The sequence below is a fragment of the Bombus huntii genome, chromosome 5 (assembly GCF_024542735.1).
Source record: "Bombus huntii isolate Logan2020A chromosome 5, iyBomHunt1.1, whole genome shotgun sequence".
In the NCBI taxonomy this organism is placed as follows: Eukaryota; Metazoa; Arthropoda; class Insecta; order Hymenoptera; family Apidae; genus Bombus; species Bombus huntii.
This window is the reverse complement of record NC_066242.1, coordinates 17,467,567-17,490,331: the sequence shown is the minus strand read 5'-3', so window position 1 is coordinate 17,490,331 and position 22,765 is coordinate 17,467,567. Positions and strand designations below refer to the sequence as shown.

The window sequence follows — 22,765 nt, the reverse complement described above, 5'->3', positions numbered from 1 at the left end:
TTCTCCGTCACTCGTTGCAGCGTTAACAAAATTTCGAAATCTTTTTTACAGCGCACGCCATACGTCCATATAAAGTTGCTACTTATAGCATTTAATTATTTTTTTAGTTTATATAACATTTTTACGAAGAGAATCAATTAATCTGCCAAACGAAATATAAATTGCGTTTCTCGATCGATCGTCGCTTTAACGAAAAGCAAAGGATTCTAATCGTGGAAAAACGATGATTTGCATGTCTCGAGGAATTCGAGAGACTCAGCGTGAAAAATTATTGCGAAACTCTCCATGATTCGAGGAGATGCGCGTGATTCTTCGAGATGAAAAAGGGTAGACGGTATTACTGTAAATTGACATTTTCCAAATGGATACAGTGGAAGATCGCAACGACGTCGTGACGTTGAAATTTCTGCTACTCACGAAGGTTGCCTTCCTATTTATGTTAGGGCCGAGATAGGAATTGGATTTTCGATAAGAACTGCGGTTCTTTCCTGTTTTCCAGATTCGCAAGTTCTCTCTCTTTCTCTTTCTCTCTCTCTCTCTCTTTGCTTCTTTCTATGGAAAGTTTTAAAGGACTCCATTAAGTTTCCCGATCGTACGTAGTTTCTTTCGAGCTAAAAAGATTTTAATCAATGCTTAGTTACGACGTAACCGTGGATTTATTCTCTTTCATTTTAATTGCGTAGGCTCGAAGGAGAAGTTATTCCCTCGTTCTGTCTGTTCTTCCCTATTATATTTTGTAATTTGTTTTTTTTTTAATTTGAACATTAGCAAGAAAGAAATGGTCACGACTATCTTCCATCGTTTAAAATTGTTCAATGACCTTTCATTGTTTCAGATCGTGTCTATTGTGCGATAGAAGCCTATAAGCCGCAATTTATCAATTGTACTAATAAAATAACCGAACGATCTGTTCGCTGATAATAGATGTAGACAGTTTTTATTTTATTTCGATATCACGTAGAGTCCAACTCGCCGCTTAATTCTACAGGAAGTAGTATGACACGAAACAATTATTCCGTTTGTTCATTTTTCTTTCTGATATTTAATACAAATATAATTTTCACACGCATATAACGAACTAACTGAAATCCATCTCCTTGTTTGTTCGTTCACCGATTTGTGAACCCAACCATTTACCAATTAAGTTTCTCGATAATTCCACCTTATGACATTTCTTGCTTTCTCCACATCCTTCGCTCGTAATCCACGTTTCACTAGAAACTTTTTAGGAAAGATTCTTCCGCGCCTCAACACGAGAAACGATATTTCAAGTCTCGTGCGCCATCGAGCTCGCTTTTTCTCGCTGCTATCCATCCCTAGCGAGCAAGAAACGCGACCTGTCGCAACTGCGTGACTTAGCTTGACCACGGCCGCACCATCTATCCATCTTTCCACCTCGAAGAAGAAGAACCTCTAAGAAAAGCGTGGAATTATCGAACGCGGGTCGCAGATACGATCTCGCCGACATCATTAACCGTCTGCTACCGCTCGAACGTGTATCCTCGTGCAGTTGGTTGGTCGTACGGTCCTCGTGTAAATCCTCCTTATTCGACGACGATGTGCATTAAGGAGCGAGCTCGCCGGTAAAGCACCGTAATTCTGCGGCTTAAACGTTTACGCGGTTATTATTCCACGATAAATTCTCCACTAGGCAGGTGCATTTCGCGGTGACTCGAGACGATTCATTTTATTAACCCGATGACGTTGAACTACGTATTTCGTACAGACGAACGGTTTATTCGCCGCAATGAGGATCATTTACACAGAGGTGGTTTCGCCATTTCATTTACTATATCTTTATTGGACATAAGAGAATAATTAAGCATACATCTCAAGTAGTTTCATCGATCGTAGGATTTAAATTATTGCAAATATTCAAATTACTTGCCTCGTGAATAAAATCATACTTTTCCTTTACGGCCTTCGAACAATATTTCTCTGTTAACGACCCTTTACTTTCGCAATTTTTTCCAATCGACGGATGAAACTGCATTTCATATACACGAACCGACGTAACGTACACAAGCTTCCGATCGTTCACGATCATTTTATCTTGCATCTTCTCCCTGGACGGCGTTAAAAAAGACACACATCCGCGCTTTCTCGCACAGCGTTGAAATTTCGTTATCAAGGTGAGAAGAACGTCTCTTCAACGAGCATGGAACCCAAATATATTCGCAGCTTTCTTGTTCACGCGAAAGTTGACAAGACTGTCAAAGTCTCGCGACTCGGACGAGCAAAATAAAAAAAAGAAAAAGAAAAGAAAGCGAGGGAAACAAGACGCTGACGGACGTCTTGTCGTAGAGGTTCGCCTTTACGTAACTGAACCAATTAATTACCGTAATTAATCCGAACGAGGCTTTATTCGCACGATTCGCGATAAGAATACGCGTTTACGCGAGAAAAGATCGAAGTCGATCGCGATAGAGAATTTCGATAGCGCGAAGTGGAATTTAGAGGTCGACGCTGGTCAATAACCGACCTTCGTTGGCGTCGATGCCTGTAAACGCAACTTACAAAACATTTAAAAATAACCCGCGCGCACAGCGCGCGCAGCTCTCCAACAGGAAACCTTGAGATCCTTAACTCGCCTCGAACGTCGGTTTTTCGACCGGATGGACGCGTATTGTTCGCTCTTGCGACATTTCGTTTCGAGAATTTTTATATTTAGAAACATTTTGCTCTGCGAGCGAATTTTCAATCTTCGATTTTTCTTCGAGTTATCGTTTGCTCGAGTTTCAAATTTTTAGAACTCTAGTCGCTGATAGCCTCCGATATTTTCTTCCTTATAGCGGTCCGACATTTTTCCATTTTTCTAGCTATCGACTTTTTCCTATGTGCTGTGATAGATATAAACTTGTTCTTTCAAAATATATCTCTACTTTGACATATTCATCTTAAATATTGATTTTCGTGGTATTTAAAGGATTTATAGTCCATTTATCGGCAAATATTTCAGCCACGCGTAATCCATGAAGAATATTTTCTCGAAAAAGTACTCTCACAAGCGGCGATTTTGATATTAAATAATATACAGGGTGATTGGTAACTGGTGGTACAAGCGGAAAAGGGGGTGATTCTACGCGAAAAAAGAAGTCGAAAATATAGAATAACAATTTTTCCACCGAGACAACGATCTACAGTGAGATCCGTTATAACGAGACGCGATAAAGTGGACGCGTACCGAGCGAAAATTCAAAGTCGATTTTCTCGAAAACAAAGCCTCGAACGAAAAATTTTTATTCTATATTTTCGACTTCTTTTTTCGCGTAGAATCACCCCCTTTCCGCTTGTACCACCAGTTACCAACCACCCTGTATATATATATTTTCTATATAAACATACGTATGATAAATAAAAACAAAAATTGTCGAGTTTGTTATTCGAATCGGAATACCTCGCAATATTGGGAATTTCGAGCCGTGATTAATTCCGAAAATATTATCGTAACAATTTCCTTATGTTTTCCTTATTGACTTTGACTTTGAATGGATACGGTTAAAACAATTCTAAAATAGTGAAACAAACTACGCGGAGTTACTTTAAATAATCGATACAACAGAGAGAAAATGAGAGGCAACAGTTTCGGAGTAACTGGAAACTCTTTAAGAGATGCACGATTAAGAACCATAGGAATTAAAGTCGATGCTCGAATCGTTGAAACATTATGCAAAGTATATTGGAACGATTTTTACGATGGAAAGCACTCGAGCTCCGCGTGTACCGCGCTTCCGATCGATTGCGGCGAACGAAGACAGAGATAAGGGATAATAGAAGCAACGTAAGTTTGTGAAAAGGAATTTCACCGTGAAACGCTTAAAATAAATTCCCATCGGATGGAGATGGTCCCTCAATTTTTAAATGCCATAGAGAAATCGAGCTGTAAAGGTGATTTCGTGTCAGAATTTCAAATCTTTTGCCTATATTCGCTTATTTGCTTGTGATCAGAAATATAGAACTTTTGTGATTTTGTTTGTCGTTTGGAAATTTTTAAAGTTATACGATCGTAATCTTATTTCTAAATATATTTTCTTAAATACAGAATTGTTTAAGACATTCTATATAAATAAATATATCACAGTCAACGATTAGCCCATTAAAATTTTCACTCTAAAATTTCCCTCGCGGAAGTCAATTTATTTCTATTCGAGGAAACTTTGTTTCGATATAATTTCAAACTTTCCGAAGTTTGCCTGATTAACATGGTGATGAAATCGGTGCTGTGATCCGGAAGAGAGGAATGTCGAAGTGATATTTCAAAGTTAATTTTCCGCACGTAGACATTAGAGACAAATAGTATATTCAGAAGCGAGGATTCATCCTCTCGATGGAGGCTCGTAACGCGAGTTATCTGCAAGTGAAATAAATGCCGCGTGTCAGATCCATTTGGTCTGATCATATACGACTTCTTGTCCGTTACTACTTAACCGTCGCAGACAAGAACTTCGTTACCAGACTTCCGGCTCTATCCACCGTGTATCTTAGAGAAAACGTTGTTACGATCTAACGAGATACGAGTGAATGGATTTCACACTGATATAAATAATTAATATCGAGGTTTTTAAAATTTTTCTTTTTTTATTATTTAATTTGTACTTTACAATTCGCCCAGCTGGACATTTGGTAAATTTTTCTAACTTAATTGCTAAATAACACGTGGTTGGCTACCCCCGGCGAGATACCATCTTCGAATTTGACTATTTTATTTTTTTAGCGAGGTCAGAGGGGTGTTTTCTTTTTAGTCTTCTTTCTATCAGAGTTTTGCTCGCTTCGACAGCCCGCTGGTTTGGACGTGTTGCCCTTCTTTCCTTGTATTTTTCTGTGTACCTGCCGATTTCTTCTTTAACCGCTGGTATTTTTAAGTCTTTGCGTATATACTCGTTTCTGACATACCACGGGGCGTTGACTATTATTCCCAGTATCTTCGATCGTAGCGACTCTAGTTTATTTATGTGGCTCATTGCTGCTGTCCCCCGTAGCGCTATTCCGTACGTACAAATTGGTTTTATTATCGTTTTGTAGATTTTTAGTTTATTTCCTACGCTGAGTTCAGTCAGTACATTTGTCTTCTTTTTATCCGCATTTTGTCTATAATTGATTTAGTACGTTGTTTCCATGTAAGTTGTGTGTTTAGTGGAGTCCTTGTTTGCGTTATGTGCGCGCCATTTAATTGGACATTTGGTGGTTTCCGTTTTCTTAGTGTAAATGTAATACGGTTGCATTTACTGGGGTTTGCCTTTATTTGTATATTTTCAATAGAGTGACGGTTAAGAATGCTAGAAAAGAACGTCGAGAGCTGACTTTGCGAAGGTTTATATACTATGGGCTTGGCTCTTATGGAGGAGGTGTCGCTGGGGATGTCGCCAGGGCTCGGGTCAAAGGTGACCACGCTGTTACTGTCTTCTGATCCTGAGACACTGTCTACGCTTAGTTTCGATGACCTGCAGGATGTTCCTTAGGCCCCCTGGTTTTTCTATTGCTGATTTATGCCTCTGTGACATTAACAACGTTCGAAATCGGATTCGCTTACGCTCCGAAACAAACTAACGATACTTACCATGCTTCTGATCGTATTCGCGATTTTGCAACTACGTGCGATCCCGTATCGAGCACAATTCCTGCGTCTCCTTATCTGCGTTTATGGCGGTTGCTGCAGTAGTTGGCAAGAGCCAGAAATAGCGCTGGTAAATCAAACAATGCTGCCATTCGACGTCCGTCGCATCGATCAAGTATCCCCGTCGAAATCGAAGGAGACACTCGGATGGAGACGCGTCTTAGTCCACAGAAACACTCGAGAGCTCGCAACACGAACGGTGGACTCGCAATTTGCTCCGGTATCGGTAATTAGGCCAGTGCTCGGTTTCGGTGTAAGCGGTGAGCTCGTTCCATTTTCTCGAAGATCGAACGACAAATTTTGAACGTAGAACGGTAACGCCCGATTTACGTAACGCGTGACAAAATCGTTGCAGACCGACCGACGATAACGTGAGAGATTTTAGATGCCGAACGACTCTGTGAGATTTTATTTCACGCGTATACTCGGAATACAAGACGATAACCGCCTATTCGCAGCCGCCAGTAAGTGGCCAGAGGATGGAACGAACGACTGTCGGTATTCGTCTCACAAACAAATAAAAATAGTTGCAGACCGATCAGTGTTATCACGCCGCTGATGCGAAATTGTACGAAGCATAGATACGCTATATACGTTGCAACGTATATGTGTAACATCAATTCACATCAGAGACCAGGCCACACACTGTGGGCAGGATGGCGCCCAGATGTTTGCACATCCTTGGCGCGTACCCTCGATAGTCCTAAGTACCCACCGGGGGTCTTGGAATTTTCATAGTTGAGGTCCTTAGGACCAAGCGAGTATCTCTTGTCTTAGGTTTCCTTTTACGTTTATTGTTTACCACGGGTTAACACGGAAAGTTAGTTTTCCTCGCGTCTGGTACGTTCCGTTAGCAACTTTCTCACGAAGGAGGCAAAAACCCTTCCTGGTCCACCAACCGTCTTATTATCCAATCGGAGACGGTGTCTACTACCCTCGCTTCCCTAACCAAAATTGTCATCAACAAATCCGATAGTCCCGTGTCCTTAGATACACCCATCCCTAGCTTTCCTCAGACACAGTATCGTCGGTGAAACTTCACTTATTCCGTATCCTTAGAATAGTCAACGTATCTTTACCGGTCTCTATCCTTGTAACAGTCGCGTACTTAACGTATCAGTGCAACTAGGTTTTACATAACGTGGTTGGAGTGAATTGCGATTTATGTTAATTCAGTGCGTATTCCATTGTGATTGCTGAAGTAATAAAGTTTAATGAAAACAAAATTAATAGCTATTTTATTTTATCGTCCAAACCTCAAGTTTACGCGACGATGTCGTTCGATGGTCGCTGAAACGCGTGCTGTGAGCTACCGGCTTTGAGGCTTTGCACCAGTTGGCGACAGCGAGGCTTTCCCACAAAGGAAGGTGTCGTCCCGGCAACAGACGCAGCAGGAAAGAATTTTGCGGCATTCGATGGTTCAAAAGTTCGCCTGGCGGTTTTTTCGTAATTTAAAATTGTATTTTATTATTTTCTCACGGAACGATAATCTTGAACGTTGGAATCGCTCTGTAAGACCCAAACGCTACTATCTCGCACAACGAAAGAGCGCTTGCAGAAATGCAAAGGCTACGAATCGTATTTCTTGCGACCAATGTACAGAGAAATAACGCACTTATGCTTGAAACAAGGAGTTAGTAATAAAGGACACGGTTTAAAGAAACTGCCCAATTTCATCGCGTCCTGCGACGAGTTTGCGGTGAAACGATTAGACGTAATGAAATAGCGTAACGTAAAATAATGTAATGTGATGTAATATGTAATTTGCAGTAACGATGTTTAACAACGAACAAACTGGACAAATTTTGCTGACGCAAGATGAGAAACGTTTCATCCCTATGGCTCAATCCACTCCAGAGTAATCGACGAACATACGTAAAAATTTGGTTTTTAAAAGAAAAAAAATATTATAAAAAAACAAATACAAAAAATTTTGTAACGGGGCTAACGGGAGAATATAACGTGCAGAATCCAAAAGGAACCATGCCGATGGTCAAGCCGTTTGAGAAAAATCGACGAACATATGTAGAAAAAAATATGTGTAATATATATTGTATACTAATCGAATTGAAATTTCTCTCTTCTTTCTCGAAACTGTATAAGATTATAAAAGTAGGCGCAGTGCAGTTGAACATCTCTAATATCGGTCGAAACTTTCCTCTAACGGAATTTTGAATTAACAGGTCGAAGTTATATAAGCAAAGAGGTCACGAGCATACTCGCTAACATCGCATCGTATCTTATATTAGATATTAAACAGTTCCTCGGTTTACTTCTACTTTGACTACTACGCTATACACGATGGACATTCGCAGTGGCACGCAGTTTGCTCTCGTGAGTCCTCGGTTTGAGGCGCGTACACAGCGATGATACTGTCACGTAGAAGACACAGGAGATCGTAAAATTAACAAATCTCCGGTTGTCTCTTCACGTCCTTTGAATTATTCCGCGATAGTTTGAACCTTCGCACGTAAGGTGAGAAATTCGAACTTTAGATATGATAGTCTATTGTTATACGATTCCAACAGAGCTTTTTTTTATTATTTAATTTGTACTTTATAATTTGTCCAGCTGGACATTTGATAAACTTTTCTAGCTTAACGGTTCAGAATGTTATAACAGAGTATGTGGAGCGCTGATTTTGGGAATAGGCTTCGTATATTAGGTTGTCCGGAAAGTGTCTTTCTTTTACAGACACGTGTTTTACAACGACGCATCTTTATACAAATATGAAACCTAATCTGTCGAACGTTGTGATCTTTAGTTTGATCATTATTTCCTTATAAAACGAAAGAAACTTTCCGGACGATCTAATACCAAGATTTGTCACCGGACGCCAGTCAGAGGTGGTTATCCTGTTACCGCCTTCTGGGCCTGGGACACTATCTGGTTATTGTCTCGATGGCCTGCAGGATGTTTGTCAGACGTGGTTATCCTATTACCGGTTTACGACCCTATGACAATACGAAAGGTTGTTTGACTTCCCTATCAAACCAGTTTTGACTTTCCGGCTACGCACCGTGCTTCCGGCTCCCATCGACCTCCTTCTATCGTTGTCGATGCGTACGCGTCTTTATCTAGCAGAGTACTGTCACTGATAATCAGTGGATCCTCTTCGATCCTTTCGGAGGATCTTGGGGCGATTATTATCACGAGTACGATACACTGACGTCGATCGGTGGATTTGTGTACGTAAGTGGTGCAGTTACAACTTCTATCGTCGAATCTTGCAAGTTCTTAATCGACAAAATTATTCGTATCGTTCCTTCAAATTAATAGAAATTACACAAAGTATTGTAGAAAGTATTGGTAAAATAACAAGAATATGTCGAATCTTCGTCATCATGGAATATTAAAAACGCTTAATCGATCGAATTATTTATATTCTTTCTGTACAACGAGGAGATAAAAATGACAGAATTGTAGTTTTCCATAGGAATTTTCGGTAAGAGCTTGCCTCAAATTACTTAATGGCAAAAATTGTATATATTTGAATTGCTATAAATTATCCGAAAGTAGATTCAGAATGAACGGGACGAGAGATAATTTTAAACTTCCATTTATTCCGCTCAAGAAAGGTAGAATTCGAGAAATATAAAGTCTTTACGAGTGAAACGAACGATTAAGCGCAAAATTATTACGCTTCTGGTCTACAGGATTTTCACGTCACTTAGGTATTATAAACCTTTCGTCAAAAAGTTCTTTCGTTTCCTTTCCAGTGGATTAGCGCGAGAGGAGAAACGCAGACGGTAGTCCTTTAAAAAAATAAGAGAAAATGGGAAATAGAAATTAAAATCTGTCTGTCCCGCTAAATCCAATCAGCGTTCCACCGTAATAAGCGATAACGTTCCATCTGAAAATATTCCAATTTCCATTGGTGTAGCAAACTGGAAAAGAAATGGAATATAGTCGTGAAACGTAGAAAAATGGAAGCCAGAACGTCGAGCGATCGCGTTTTATGCTTTTTCTTCCATGTCGAGCAATTTAGTGGAAGAATTTAAGAATTACGTTAAAAAGCGATTATCAACAGCGTTCTTTTGCTTCTTTCTGTCTATTTATCTTTTGCAAATTCAAGAATTCGTTAATCGATGGTTTGTATCTCTTTTTAATGTTCTTCAAAGATTGGGATTTTCTTTTTGTTTTCTCTCTTGAGTAAAATTTCACAATTTTGGAATTGTTCAATTCTTCAAAAGATCTAGGTTGATCTAAATAATTTCTATCTTATTTCTATCTAATCTAATCTAATCTAGGTTAGATCTAAAATAATTTATATAGCGTGTTTTTGTTTTTTTTTTTTTTTAAGAAACGACGGATGTATTGGAATAAAAACTTCTGCTGTGTAAATTATGAGCACCAAAGAATTTCTATGATCTGAAAAAGATATAGTTTACCACAGTGCCAGAAATATTTCAGATTTTTTGAACTGGATAGAACGAGAAATTTACATAGCGCGTGTAATATATTCGTAAAAGCTTCGAACCCTTTTGTAAACTGTTGTATACAGGGTGGCTCAGTTAAATGGCATGATCTAAATATCTCCTAATTTATTATCGTATGAAAAGAATTCAAGGTCATAAGCGTGCGTGTTGTCAAGCTCACTATTTTTTTACGAGATTTCAAGACCATAAGTATATACGGTACAGTAGGATTATAAGGTCGAGAGATACGAATACTAAAATACGAAACCATACAGACCAGGTGTAACGTCATTGTATAACAAGAGATTATCGCGATTCTTGCACGTACAGTCATCGTGCGTTACGCAACTATCCCAGGGATATTTTTGGTACGGTATAATTCGAGGAAAGACAGGAAAATCTGTGTATTAGCGGGCTAAATTTACATCGCGTGCAATACAATGTATCTTTGAAGGAAAGGTAGGTTTGAATTTTGAAAAAGTGTGCACGAACGACACGAACAGCCGCGAGAGGAACGCGATCGAGTTATTCGTGGCAATGCTTTCATTTCACGCGTGAAAATTCTCCGTTAATATTGTACGACGATAAAAAGAAGAAATGGGTGGAAGAATCGATTTTCGTCGGATTATAATTACGAAACCGTATGTAGCGTACCAATTGTTCCATAAATCAAGTACGAATCGATTTTACATTGGCTCGTAATTATCGTTCGATCGCTGGTAATTAATTTATTTTACGAACGACGAAATGAAGGCGAAGAAGCGCTTTCACGCTGGCGTTGAAGAATTTTTATGAAACTTGCCAGCGTTATATTTTGTCCCATTTATTATTCTATGTATTACTCACTGTTCCTTTATTTATTGTTATTTCGAAGTTTGATATTTCGGCTATTGGTTTATGATATTTTACGTAAAAGAATGTAGCAAGCATTAAAGTATAGTAAAGCGAATTATGTTCGTATAATGTAACATATTTTGTACGTATAATCTAAAATCAAGTACTAAACATATAGAATAAGGTATTATGGAAGAATAATTTCAGCACTGACCTACAACTAAAATCGATAAACCAGAAATCTCGCATTCAATCAGAGCTCAGTGTTAATCAAAAAATTTCGAACAACTGTCGAAAAATTGTTCCATTCGTGTCAGTAACGGCAATTCATATTTCCAAACAAACATTCCGATTTCAACCCCCGATGCAAGACCCGAAATCGAGAAACGAAAGAGAGGAAAATACTTCCTGTATTTCCAAATAGAAGAATATCGATATAACGAACTTATAAAAAATAGACTTTAATTATTCTTCAAAATCAAGCTCAAATTTTCATGACATAACAATGTAAGGATAACAAAGTTTCGAAAAGTGACCCTCGTTCGTTTCTTCGCGACTCCGACTAATCGTAATTGCTTCAAAATTCTTTTCAAAGGATCTCAAGTCGTTCGATTCAATTTGAAAGAAGTTGGTCTGTTTCAAAGAATGTCCGAACAACGATGGAAACCACTGTGCATATTTAAAATCCAAATTAAGAAACTCGAGAAATAATATAAATATTTTATTCGGTAAAGAAGATTCGTAGGAAAAATACAGCTTTTATTGTTTTGCGATTAAATGTAAATTAGATTTTTCACGATTCCCTTGATATCACAGTCAAAGCAAAATAACGTGTCTTCTTCAACGTGGCCCACTTTCGTCCGTATCGTAAAACTAATACACTCAACTATTTTAAACACTTACATTCGAAGAAACTTTTACAGATAATGTAAAGACCAACAGAAATATATACTGCGAATGTAACAGATTAAATTAATTTGAATTAATACCGAGCATGATGAATTTTAAACATCCTTGTGTATGTTACGCACACCTAATGAAAGATTCCTGTAGTGTACAGAAAGTCGACGAATCGATCGGCACACCCGGTACACGAACCTTCACCCAAAAGTTCTCGGTCTTGGTAGCGTATTTTGGTCTGAATGTCTTATTGTATTCCTCGATCAACCGACACCATGATCTCAGCTTGATACGCACCGCTGAACGCGGGATCCTTAAATTTCGCGGTCGATTTCCAACTGCAGCCTGGCTGATCTAAATCTAGAGGAGTACCGTGCCTGACTGACTATGAGGCTGCGTTTGAACAACCGCGCGAAGTGGCAGAGAATAGAGACAACAACAGGGTCGGCTAATTGGCAAACGGAATACGGCAAAGAACAGGCTTTTCACGCGTGCGTCGCGCGACCGTGTTCTTTGGGCTTGCACACGAGAACGCGATCGTTGACGATCCTTTGTCATTCTTAACAATAGAAATTTTTGCTTGGAAGCTTCTATAGCGTTAAATCACCAGATGCTGTGGTTTTCATTTGGAAATCATAAAATGGGAAACTGAGAATTGGGATATTTTGGTAACATATACTATAAAATATCTCGAATAGTGAAATCACGATGATAATAATCAAATGGCATTCTTCCGTTTCTTTTAAGTCAAGAAATGTATATCCTAATTTATGTATTTTACACGCACGATTTTCGTATAGAATTGCCTGTTAAAGCAAATTTGCGAATTGATCTTTTCAAAAGACATACATATATGCAGGTACGTATATTCGATAGCATTGACCATGATCCTCAAATAGAAATTATTATATAATTATTTTATATAGACACAACGTCAAGAGATTAAATATAAACGTTAAAGTTTAATATAATCGACAAGCAAACGAAGAATTAAGAGGAAATCCGGGTTGTTGTTTCTAATAATAATACAAATTCATAGCGTAAAGTATAAACGATGGGGCAGATTTCTATAAAAATCTACGTTTATCCGATGCGTCGTAAATTTTCGGAAATGTCAAACACCAGGGAGAAAATTCGTGGTCGTAGGTCAGTTACCCTAGTTTACTACGGAGATAGTCATGGAATGTGCGTTTCATTCAAGAAACGCGCCAAAAATTCCTCTTCCGTGTCCCCTTGTTCCCCTTGAAGCAACCCTCGGAAATCGTGTTGGAGGGGGAAATTAGAGTGCTTCGCGTGACGCTAGAGTAGTTTTCGAGTCTTAGAATCTCGCGAGCCGTCGTACCGCGAGCAAGTGCGTTTCCGTCTGTCCTACAACTTCCAATCTCTCGACACTCGCACCAGTTCCCTCAGGTACCCTCACGATTCGATCATTCGTACGTAGAGTTTAACGATGATTGAGATAGATCAAAAGGATTTGAAATTTCTCTCTTTCGTTGAAAATTTTACCGGCTTAAAATAATTGGATTATTTTGTATTTATTGAAAATGAATGCATCGATATATAATGACATTAGCGATACATAATGGTAATTAGATTTTGCCTAATAATAATTTATACTTTAATTCGGAACTTGGGGAAATTCAGTAATCGAATTATTCTTTCGTTTATTAAAATTATGTAACGATATTTTACGCAACGTTTTATATCGTTTTGTAACTTTTGAAATAATCGAATTATTTTCTGTCCGGTGAAAGTAAGCGAGTCGGTGTAATAACGCTAGTACTGCAATAAATGAGGATAATAATATTAATGTTACAACGTATCATATATTAGTGCTTTAATTCTTTGCATTTAAAATTAAAAATCCGCACAATGAAAAATATAAGGTTGTATTAAAATATGCTCTCAGATTTATCACGATACTAATACATTTTATGCATAATTTTTATACATTCTGCGTATAAATGTAAGAAGAATGAAATATAAAGGGATATTATTCGAGAGATAGCGTAAATTTTATAACGTAAAAGAATATGCTTATTTTCTCATTTTACGCGATGAGCAAATTTAGTCTAAGAACCTTTGCTAAGAAAATATGTACACAAAGACGATCAACTGTATTTTTTCTTAAATACGTCGTGTCGCGTCGCGTCGTCAACAGCATTGCCTCACGTTTGTTGTCATTCGCGCAATTGTTTTCATTATAGCATACGCTCATCGTCCGTATAACACTGCGTAGCTACGACACAATTTATTGACAATGTTTACCATTTCAATGCGGAGAAAATCAACTCTTACGACTGTCTAATATTAATTGAAAATTATAATTCTATTCTTATTACCACTTTTCCATATTATTAATTCATTATATATTTTTTTATAAATAGAAATAGTTTCATCCCCAACGTAGGTACACTCAATAATAGAATAACAGTAGAACGTATAATTATAATTAAATAAATAGAATTTACTCTACTGTGACTTCAACAAGAGAAGATTTTTATTAAATTCCACGTTAAACATCTTTCGGAAACGTTACGAATCAATGCCAACTCTTTACTAAACGTACTTCTTGTGACTTCTATATATCTTACACGGTTTCCAATTTTGCCAATATTAATCACGATATTCGAGTTTCATTACGATATCGATGAAATTTCGAAAAGTTTCGTACAATACGTTTACCGACAAAAGTCAATAGACACTATGAAATAGTTGTCGATCTAATTAACGAGTCATTAGCGATCCTATTTTACGACTTGTGCATTGTACGAGCGTTTCAGCGAATGTTGTCTGTACATTAATTTATTTAATTATTTTTAAATATATTCGACGGTTTCGACCTCACCGACCAACCATCCTCTACACACAAGTCCTCTACAAATTGGTAAAACTGTATAATTGTAAACTTAAAGTTAAAAACTATATAACTGATGGAAATGGTTCGGTAGTTATAAATAAAAGATATCGATTATTAACATTTCTTAACTTTTGTCAGTAAGTGTACGCAGGTATATGATACATTCGTAAAAATTGTCTACGATAAGCGTTGAAATAATGTCTGTCGAGTCACTGTACGTCGATACAGTTTAGTAACAAGCGCAATCCGATTTGTTTTTACAGAAAATGTCGTCGCTGCGAACGCAGTCGACCGGCGGTGGCGTCCTCGGTTTAAGCAGCGTCGGTTCAGATCGTACCGGTGCCACCTCGACCGCTGCCGGTTCTCATTCACATTCGCACAGGAAGCACCATCATCATCACAGAAGCAGAAGCGCGCCCAGAGCGCCGGAAAAACCACCGAGGAAACGTCATCTTAATCCTGGCCACAGCCTCGCTTCCATTCCCAGCCAGATTAAACTGTCGATGCTGAACAGCGGCCTCATCTCCTTCGGTAAGTCCTTCTGCGATTCACCTACAGTTCGATAAAATTCGCTCGTATAAAATAAATCGAGTCAATCGACGCTGCAACGTTTCTGATTTTGCGCAATTATTTCTTACGCGATGGATACGAAAGATATTTGTACACCTACACATTTCTACATTTATCGTTGTATCTACGTACTAGTGAGTCGGATGTTGTAGTAAATTTCGTGCGATTCGATAGTATTTTTATACGGTTACAAAAATTTAATGTTACTTGGTATCTTTTATTTTTCCATAGTCCTCCACTCCGGGTTAGGGCGCACTTTTCAGTTACATTCCTCTTGACATTTATTTATCGTCTACTTTGCCAACCGTCGAGCTCAACGTGTCTCGTACTTAACGTTAGACCCACAACCTGTAACTTTAAATTTGACCTTAGAAAATACTTTTTATATTCTTTATTCTCCGTGCTTTTACTAGTTAGAATCTCGTAACGCCTACGCTTTCGTAGCATACAAATCCGAGCAGAATGTAGCGTCTTATAGATGAAGTCATATATTTTTCGTCTCGAGGTATTTGATGTTTTGCGATTGACGCGTGAATTCCGTGTAACGACGCAACCAAAGATGGTTTCAGATTATTGTAACGTAAACGGACGTAACGCAAAATAAGCGGGAAGCAAATGTTTTTTTAGATTCTCGACTTGGTCGTTTTCATAATCACCGGCATAAGTATGAAATTCTGACAATAAACAATTTGGTGCTATGGAAATGAGATCTAAAACTTAATAAGAGAACGCTTCGTTGGAAGATAAGAACGTTTACAAATATCCTTTAGTAGCCGCTGTGTTTGAAATAATATGCAGAGTGCGAGTGTCGATGCAAATTTATATTTCTGCGAATATAATTAAAGAAATGGAACTCGAGCTGTTAACCGAGGAGGATGAGTTAACTCGTCGCTCGAATTGCTAGTATTTTGAATTTGAAGAATTTTTGCTCGACATAAAAATTTTGCTCGATATAAAAATTTGTTCGGTGGATTTTGAAGAATTTTTCGTGGGTTGTAAGAATTTCAGAGAATTTGTTCGATGCATATCGATGTGTTCTCGAAGCATTAGCTGGATCCAACGATGGAGATAATTTATTTTTATTCAAGTTCGCCACAGGATATGACTATGTTTAATTTCCTACTTCTCTTCGAGGAAGCTGACATCTCGTTATACAACGAGTTTGAAAGTTTACGATGCGTTTATGGGCCATGCTTGTCCAAGATGATGAAATAACTCAACTATGCTGCGCATAAGATCATTTTGCGATAATAAAACCCGCTCCACGTGTATAAATACTTTATGTTCTTGTACTAACACTCGACGGATGATAAATGTTTGCTATCCAAACTTTATTAATTTCTACATTCACTCGCGATTACGGTTTTCCCCCATAGTTACGTTATCTTATTCTTTCTCTATAAAATGTTACAAAGTTGATTAGATTGTCGGTAGAAATTATTGCGTTTCGATACGAATAAATTATCTTAATAATTTTTAACGATGACGGGGTGATTTTAGTGACAAATATTGGTCGAACCTATATTATCACGATTACGAATAGATGATTATAGAAAAGTGAAAAATAGGTGGGTTGCATAAATTAATGGACAATTACAATAGTTTCTTTGATTAAATAACAATCAAGTGAATTACAAACGCGATTGAACGATTCGTTCGTTTCGAGAAAGTAATTTTCGAAAATTCGTGTAGATCGAAAGATTTGCCCAAGAAAATAAAATACGATGGACGCTTAGAAATTGATATCAGCCGAAAGGATTCCGTAAGATTAACAAGCTACGAATCGAAAGGACGCGACAAAAGAGGAGAAACGACGAATTTCGTATTGTGGTCTTAACAAGTTCGATTTGTTATATGGGAATTTACCGTTGCGTCGGCGTGAAAGGAAAGGGACAGCGAAAAGAGCGGGACTTTATAAAGTTGCGAAAGGATTTCTTTTTCTTCGTTACGAGTATTGGGCGCGAGGTAAAGAAGATCTGTAACTTGATTCGATCAAGCACGCCACTTCACCGGGGCTTTCCAAGCGTTTTAGATGCTTTTAGCCCAGCTCCTCTAGCCTTCTCGTTTTTCACGTTTCATTTCATACAACGTTCCTGTCCACCACGCGAAAATGCAACGCGTACTAAATCCACGGTAGAGAAAACTGGATGCGAATTATCATCCTTCTCGAACGTCCCAATCTTGACGTTCCTCGATTTTTCATCTCACGCGATTTTATTAAATTCTATTCCATTTCGATTCTCATTCTGTTCGTTTACGTATGGAAGAACTTATATTACGATCGAGTACAATTTGTTATTTTTGCACGAAATTGAATGATTAATTGGCTACAATAGAAAAGAAATAAACACGGATGATAATTGTAATTGGCGATACGAAGAAAACGATGGATCAACGATCGAAAACCAGGATTACTTTGGAAAATTGTAAATCGTAGTCGATCTTTGAGATTTCTTCTTCCTGTGTCACGCTATTAACTGTCAATAAAGGCGGTAGTAATAAATATCCGTTTAGAAAAGCGATATCCTATTGCGAGTGGCGACGTACGACGTTCTCGAATCTCGAGCTCTTAAATTTATTTCTAAGCCTTCCACCGATACACCAGATAGGTCGCACTTGCAGGGATTTCAGCGTAACACCGCTACAAATAGCCAATGCCTTCGAATTCCACCGAGGATTTCATTTTTTATTCCGGATTACAGGCTGTTTCACGGGGAATGTTATTGCTTCTCTTTTCCGAAAATCAAAACCGGTATACGTGTCGTCTTTTCTCATTTTTTCGTCTTTCCTTTTCTTTTCCAGGGAATTCGTAGCTCTGATTAACGTAACCAACAAAATTGCGCCAGTTTCTCGAACGAAGTTCTCCAAGCGAATTGTACGATATCGTCGATCTTCTGTCATTCTTTTCTTTTTCCTTTCTTCATATAGTTACATTGAAATAAACGAATAAATTCCGAAAACTTGGTCGTAATAAAATTTTCTCTAAGAGTAACGTTTATAGGGAAAGTTTACACAAAAAGAAATAATATTTATCGAGTATCATCGGTATCATAAAAATGTGCATGTAGTAAAATGTAGTATTTCGGTGTTTCAATTGGAAGGAAACGAACGCAGAGAGATATAATATTGGAATTAAATATTTTTATTCGAAGGAAACAGATACAGGGATATTTTTCTATAAAAATAGTCAGGATAAAAAATAATGTTGACTTTCAACGAATCGTTTCCACAAACCTGGAATCCAAGAACTATAACTGAACTCACGTCATCGCGTTGTTATTCGTTCGTTATTTTCGACCAACTTCTACAAATTTCTTCGTCGAATCTTTACGAATTCGTCGTGTTGTATCTATGAAAAATCGTAGCAATTCCAAGTTAACGAGACCACCAGAATGTCCAACAACGCGAGAGAATAATAGAAAAAGAGTGGGTGGTTGGGTCGCTCGAAACGGAATTCGGAGATTAGCGAATCGAAAGAGTTAAGCCGAGGCATAAGTCCTGTGTTTTATCACGTTTGTTTTGGTCTGCGTTGGAAAAGCGAATTTCAAATACTTGCTGTCGCAAACAGCCATCGTAAATTGCCTTCGAATCTTTTGATTTAATCGGCTGGGGATCGATAAAGCGTACAAATCGTACACTGAGTGTCGTGAGTACAGTGAGTCGTCGCAAGGATTTCCCTATGCAATCTCCTTGTGCCGTAGCGGAAGATTACGTACAGGGTGGCAGGAATCGAAGATGAATAAGATATCATTGCGGGTTAACGTTGGCGCTCGTAGTTGATGTTACTGTGAAGTAGCGATATCGAATGATGTTAGCAGTGTGCGCTATGGATATTAGGTTGTCCGAAAAATTTCTTTCGTTTTACGAGGAAATAATAGACGCACAACGTTTGTTGTTTTATATTATTTTGTCGAATTTTGTTTCGTTCAGATGAACACCGTGACATTTCACAGACTTGGTTTCGCCTTTGTACGAAGCTGCACTGTTGTAAAAAACACGTTCGCGAAAGAAAGATACTTTCCGGACAACCTATCGTAGTTAAACGTAAGGTTATAGAAATTTGTATAGTGCTTGACTACATAGGAAAAGTTCGAGTAAAAGGTTTATCATAAATTTCCGATAAATTATAAGCGATTGCTTGTGCTATTCTTATTTCCAACCTATTTGAAAATTTTCTATTCAATTCACACGACGACGTATCAAGGATGAATAGATTTATAATAAGTTTATAATAAATTTCTCTTTTCATATAGTTTCTTCCCTATTCTTTTTATATAGTAAACGTATTATGAATTCGTTATGGCTTTTATAATTACTCGTTATATTTTATTCCGCCACATTGAAAAATCATATCTACGGCGACTGTTGTTGCGAATACAGAGAACTAATTTTACGTTATCAACAAAGTTAATGGAAAATTTAATATACATAGGTAGGTGGAAAATTGGACAGATTTTGAAAACAATTGCAAGCTCGTCGCTATAACTTTAACAAATCTAACAAAATATTTACTACCCTCTTGCTCGTTAAGTCCTCCTCATAGATTTCCTAATTCATCTTAAATTTCATATTTTCCCGATAATAAGCATTCCTCGAATAAAAGATTCTTGTATGCGAACGTGAAACTCCGATTATTGCGTTCTGCCGAGATACAACTATATTAGGTTTCTGACACGCCTGTTTCTCCTACCGGAGTGCTTTATAACGTCGTATTTCATTTCGAGACGCATACGTACCGTTCAGTATGCATTACGTAGTTACCTGGTTGTGGTGGCAGGCGGCTGCCGGATACAAACATATTTAGCATTGTAACTTCCTAACGAAAAGTTGAATTTGAATTTCTACGGCTGCGTGAAATCTGTGATCGCTTTGCATACGCGGAGTCCGCCTCGGCAACTCTGTCGTTGGGTATTTTCCACGAACACGTTCTCGATACCAGATCACCGTGTCTTTTTTTAAAAATTCGTCATATGTAGTCTGCGGATTTATTCGTGTATTTATGGGAAATCTGCAGATTCGCGAATACTCAGAGCGCGCATAACACGAACATCACGGAAGAAATCGTTTTTACCGAGTTCGTTAAAGGCAAAGATGGAAAATTTCACAACAGTTGAAAACGATCTTACGAAACAAACTTATCCTCGTCGATGCTTGAAAGTTATGGAATCGGATGCATAAATTAATCGTCAAATATCATCCTAGACTCTTCGCTTCGACAGGCGCGTACTTTTCACGCCACAAAACTGACGTTCGTGTTCTAAAATTAAAGGATCGCTTTTTTTCCTCTTTCCGCTTCTTCGAAATTTGCCGCGTGTCCGTATTTGCGAACGTGGTTCGCTCGTGATTTCACCTTCTTTCTTGCCGTGTTCTTTTTAACAGAAAATGATTTATCCGAGGAAAACTGTACTTACACACTGTGTTGCGACCCCATTCGACGACCTAATTGACGGCTTCTCTCGCATGTGATACTCGTTCTACTTTGCATTTCGCTGCTTCCTGTTATGTTCTTTCTCTCTTCTTCTTCGATATTCGTTCGTCCATCGCAAAAAGCGAAATAGCTCCTCGTGCAACCTTAAATTTCTCGCAAATTTTCTACCTTTAGCTTGGATCACGGAGTCAGAACGAGTTTCATTATTTAAAACATTGTACGAACCGCCGCTGTGTGAAATGCTTTAAACAGATATTTCTCCCGCTAAATGTTACAACGAGGAGTTATACTTTGGATATTTTGAATATCTTTGCGTATTATACGTGTTCCGTGTATTTTTGCATCTCTGAATTTCCATGTAAGTAAAGCGAATTTCTATAGAGAAAAAGCAGCCGCTTCTTGATGAAAAAAAGATTTGCAGTGATGTAGAGTTTCTTTGAAAATTTCGCCACGACTGGCCTGCTTTTAGATCGCGCTTCCACGTAAGCTCAACGTGATTCAGATTCAATTACAACGTCATGGCACAGAATGCAAATTGTAAACTTCATTGCTGTCAGAATGGCGTACGCCAACAGTCACGAAATACGTGCAGGAAAAGTTGCAAAGTTTTCTCGTGACACAATTGGTTTTGAAAGTCGACACGCGATACAAAAATCTTACATCACGCAGTAATTGAAAATATGTAATATCGATCGATTAAAAGTAATTGATATTTTAATCCAAGAATTAGCGATAGTTTCTAAAAATTGAAATTATTACAATTCAATATTTTGTACGATCTTCTTTCACTCTTTCGTAAAAATATCAAATTTCCTTAGTCTCGATACCGTTGAATAATTTCTAGAAAAAATCATTTCGTACTTTGTATCGTTCTATTTTCAATATTTCGCAAATCTGATTTTTATTTTTCATCTCCCTTTTGCTTTTTCATTCTTTTCTAAAACCGAATGTAAATGATAATTGTTGTTATTTCTATACTCAGAGGTAGGATCACGATAGTTATTATTTTATCAAATGGATAAATCTATCACACCGTTCTGAGTAAAAAAAAATCTTTATTGCACGCTCTTACAAAAACAAAAAGGGATAAAAACAAAAAAAGTATCTCAAGTCTATCGATTAAATCCATCGATTGTAACTAGGACTATCTTCTAGTTGCTATTTCTTATAACTAACGCGTCTGCATATGGATGGCGAGCACGAGCTCACGTTGTCATTTTCAACGATAATAAATATAAATTAGTAATAACGATGTACAGGTGAAAAATATCAATCAGTTAGCCAATGGAAATAGCGTATTTCGAATAAAATCGAACGAACTACTGATGGATTACTGGGCTCGTTCTTCTCATGCAAAACTCGCATTAACGTCTAAATTTTCGTCTGCGTCTCGTGAAAATTAGCTTAATGGAATATTACCGTACTTTCCGATCCTCTATAAATATTCGTCACGTCACGTAAAAACGGCATATCGTGAATTCAATCCACGGTATTTTCGTTTCTTCGAAGAAGAAAGTTTTGTTACCGAAAAAAGATTATAATTCGCGTAATACGTAACTAGCACATATATTTTCATGAAAAATTAAAATTCTGCAGAAAGAAAATATTTGTTGAAACGAGCGATCATTTTTCTCTACTTCCTTTCTTGGCGAACAAAGTATCTTATGGATTATTTACAAATTACCGTACCTTTTTTTTTTGCGGGAAATAAATTTAATTTAATTAGGAAGAATAAAAATCTTCCTCGTCAAACACGTATATCACGTTCATCGTTAAACATCAATTTTCCACGATTTGTGCCAGTGTCTTGTTTCTAAAACGTTCGCGCAATAAAATAATTCGGTTGTTTGTCTGTATGAACAACCTAAGAAAGAAATCTCATAGAATATGCAAAATATTGATCGTTATCGCGCTAGCAACACGATTACAGTCGTTCTATTGCAATTGTTGGAGTAATTTGTCGATGTTTTTTTTTGTCGACCATTGAGATATGTAAATTCTTTCAAATGGATCGCAGTTTGATCCTATCATCCGTCCAAGGTTTATTTTGAATAGCAACGAACGATGGATGTGTCTGGTCGGTATCCGGGTTAATCCACTTGGGCTTCAATTTCTATTCTTAAAGTTACCTGTTCCTCTCC

At 37.7% G+C, this 22,765-nt stretch overlaps 1 protein-coding gene across 6 annotated transcripts in view; it reads left to right on the top strand.

Moving 5' to 3' along the window:
* The window catches only part of LOC126866016 (receptor-type tyrosine-protein phosphatase kappa), a 107,574-nt gene that overhangs the window by 7,857 nt on the left and 76,952 nt on the right, over positions 1-22,765 (top strand). For 5 of the 6 annotated variants that reach the window (XM_050619049.1, XM_050619047.1, XM_050619046.1 and 2 more), the window contains one exon: positions 14,890-15,157. In XM_050619049.1, coding sequence (XP_050475006.1) covers positions 14,893-15,157 — 265 coding nt within the window. In that variant the 5' untranslated portion in view covers positions 14,890-14,892. Of the gene's footprint in view, positions 1-13,091; positions 13,177-14,889; positions 15,158-22,765 lie in introns of those variants that run through there. The other variant, XM_050619048.1, reaches the window with a different exon arrangement.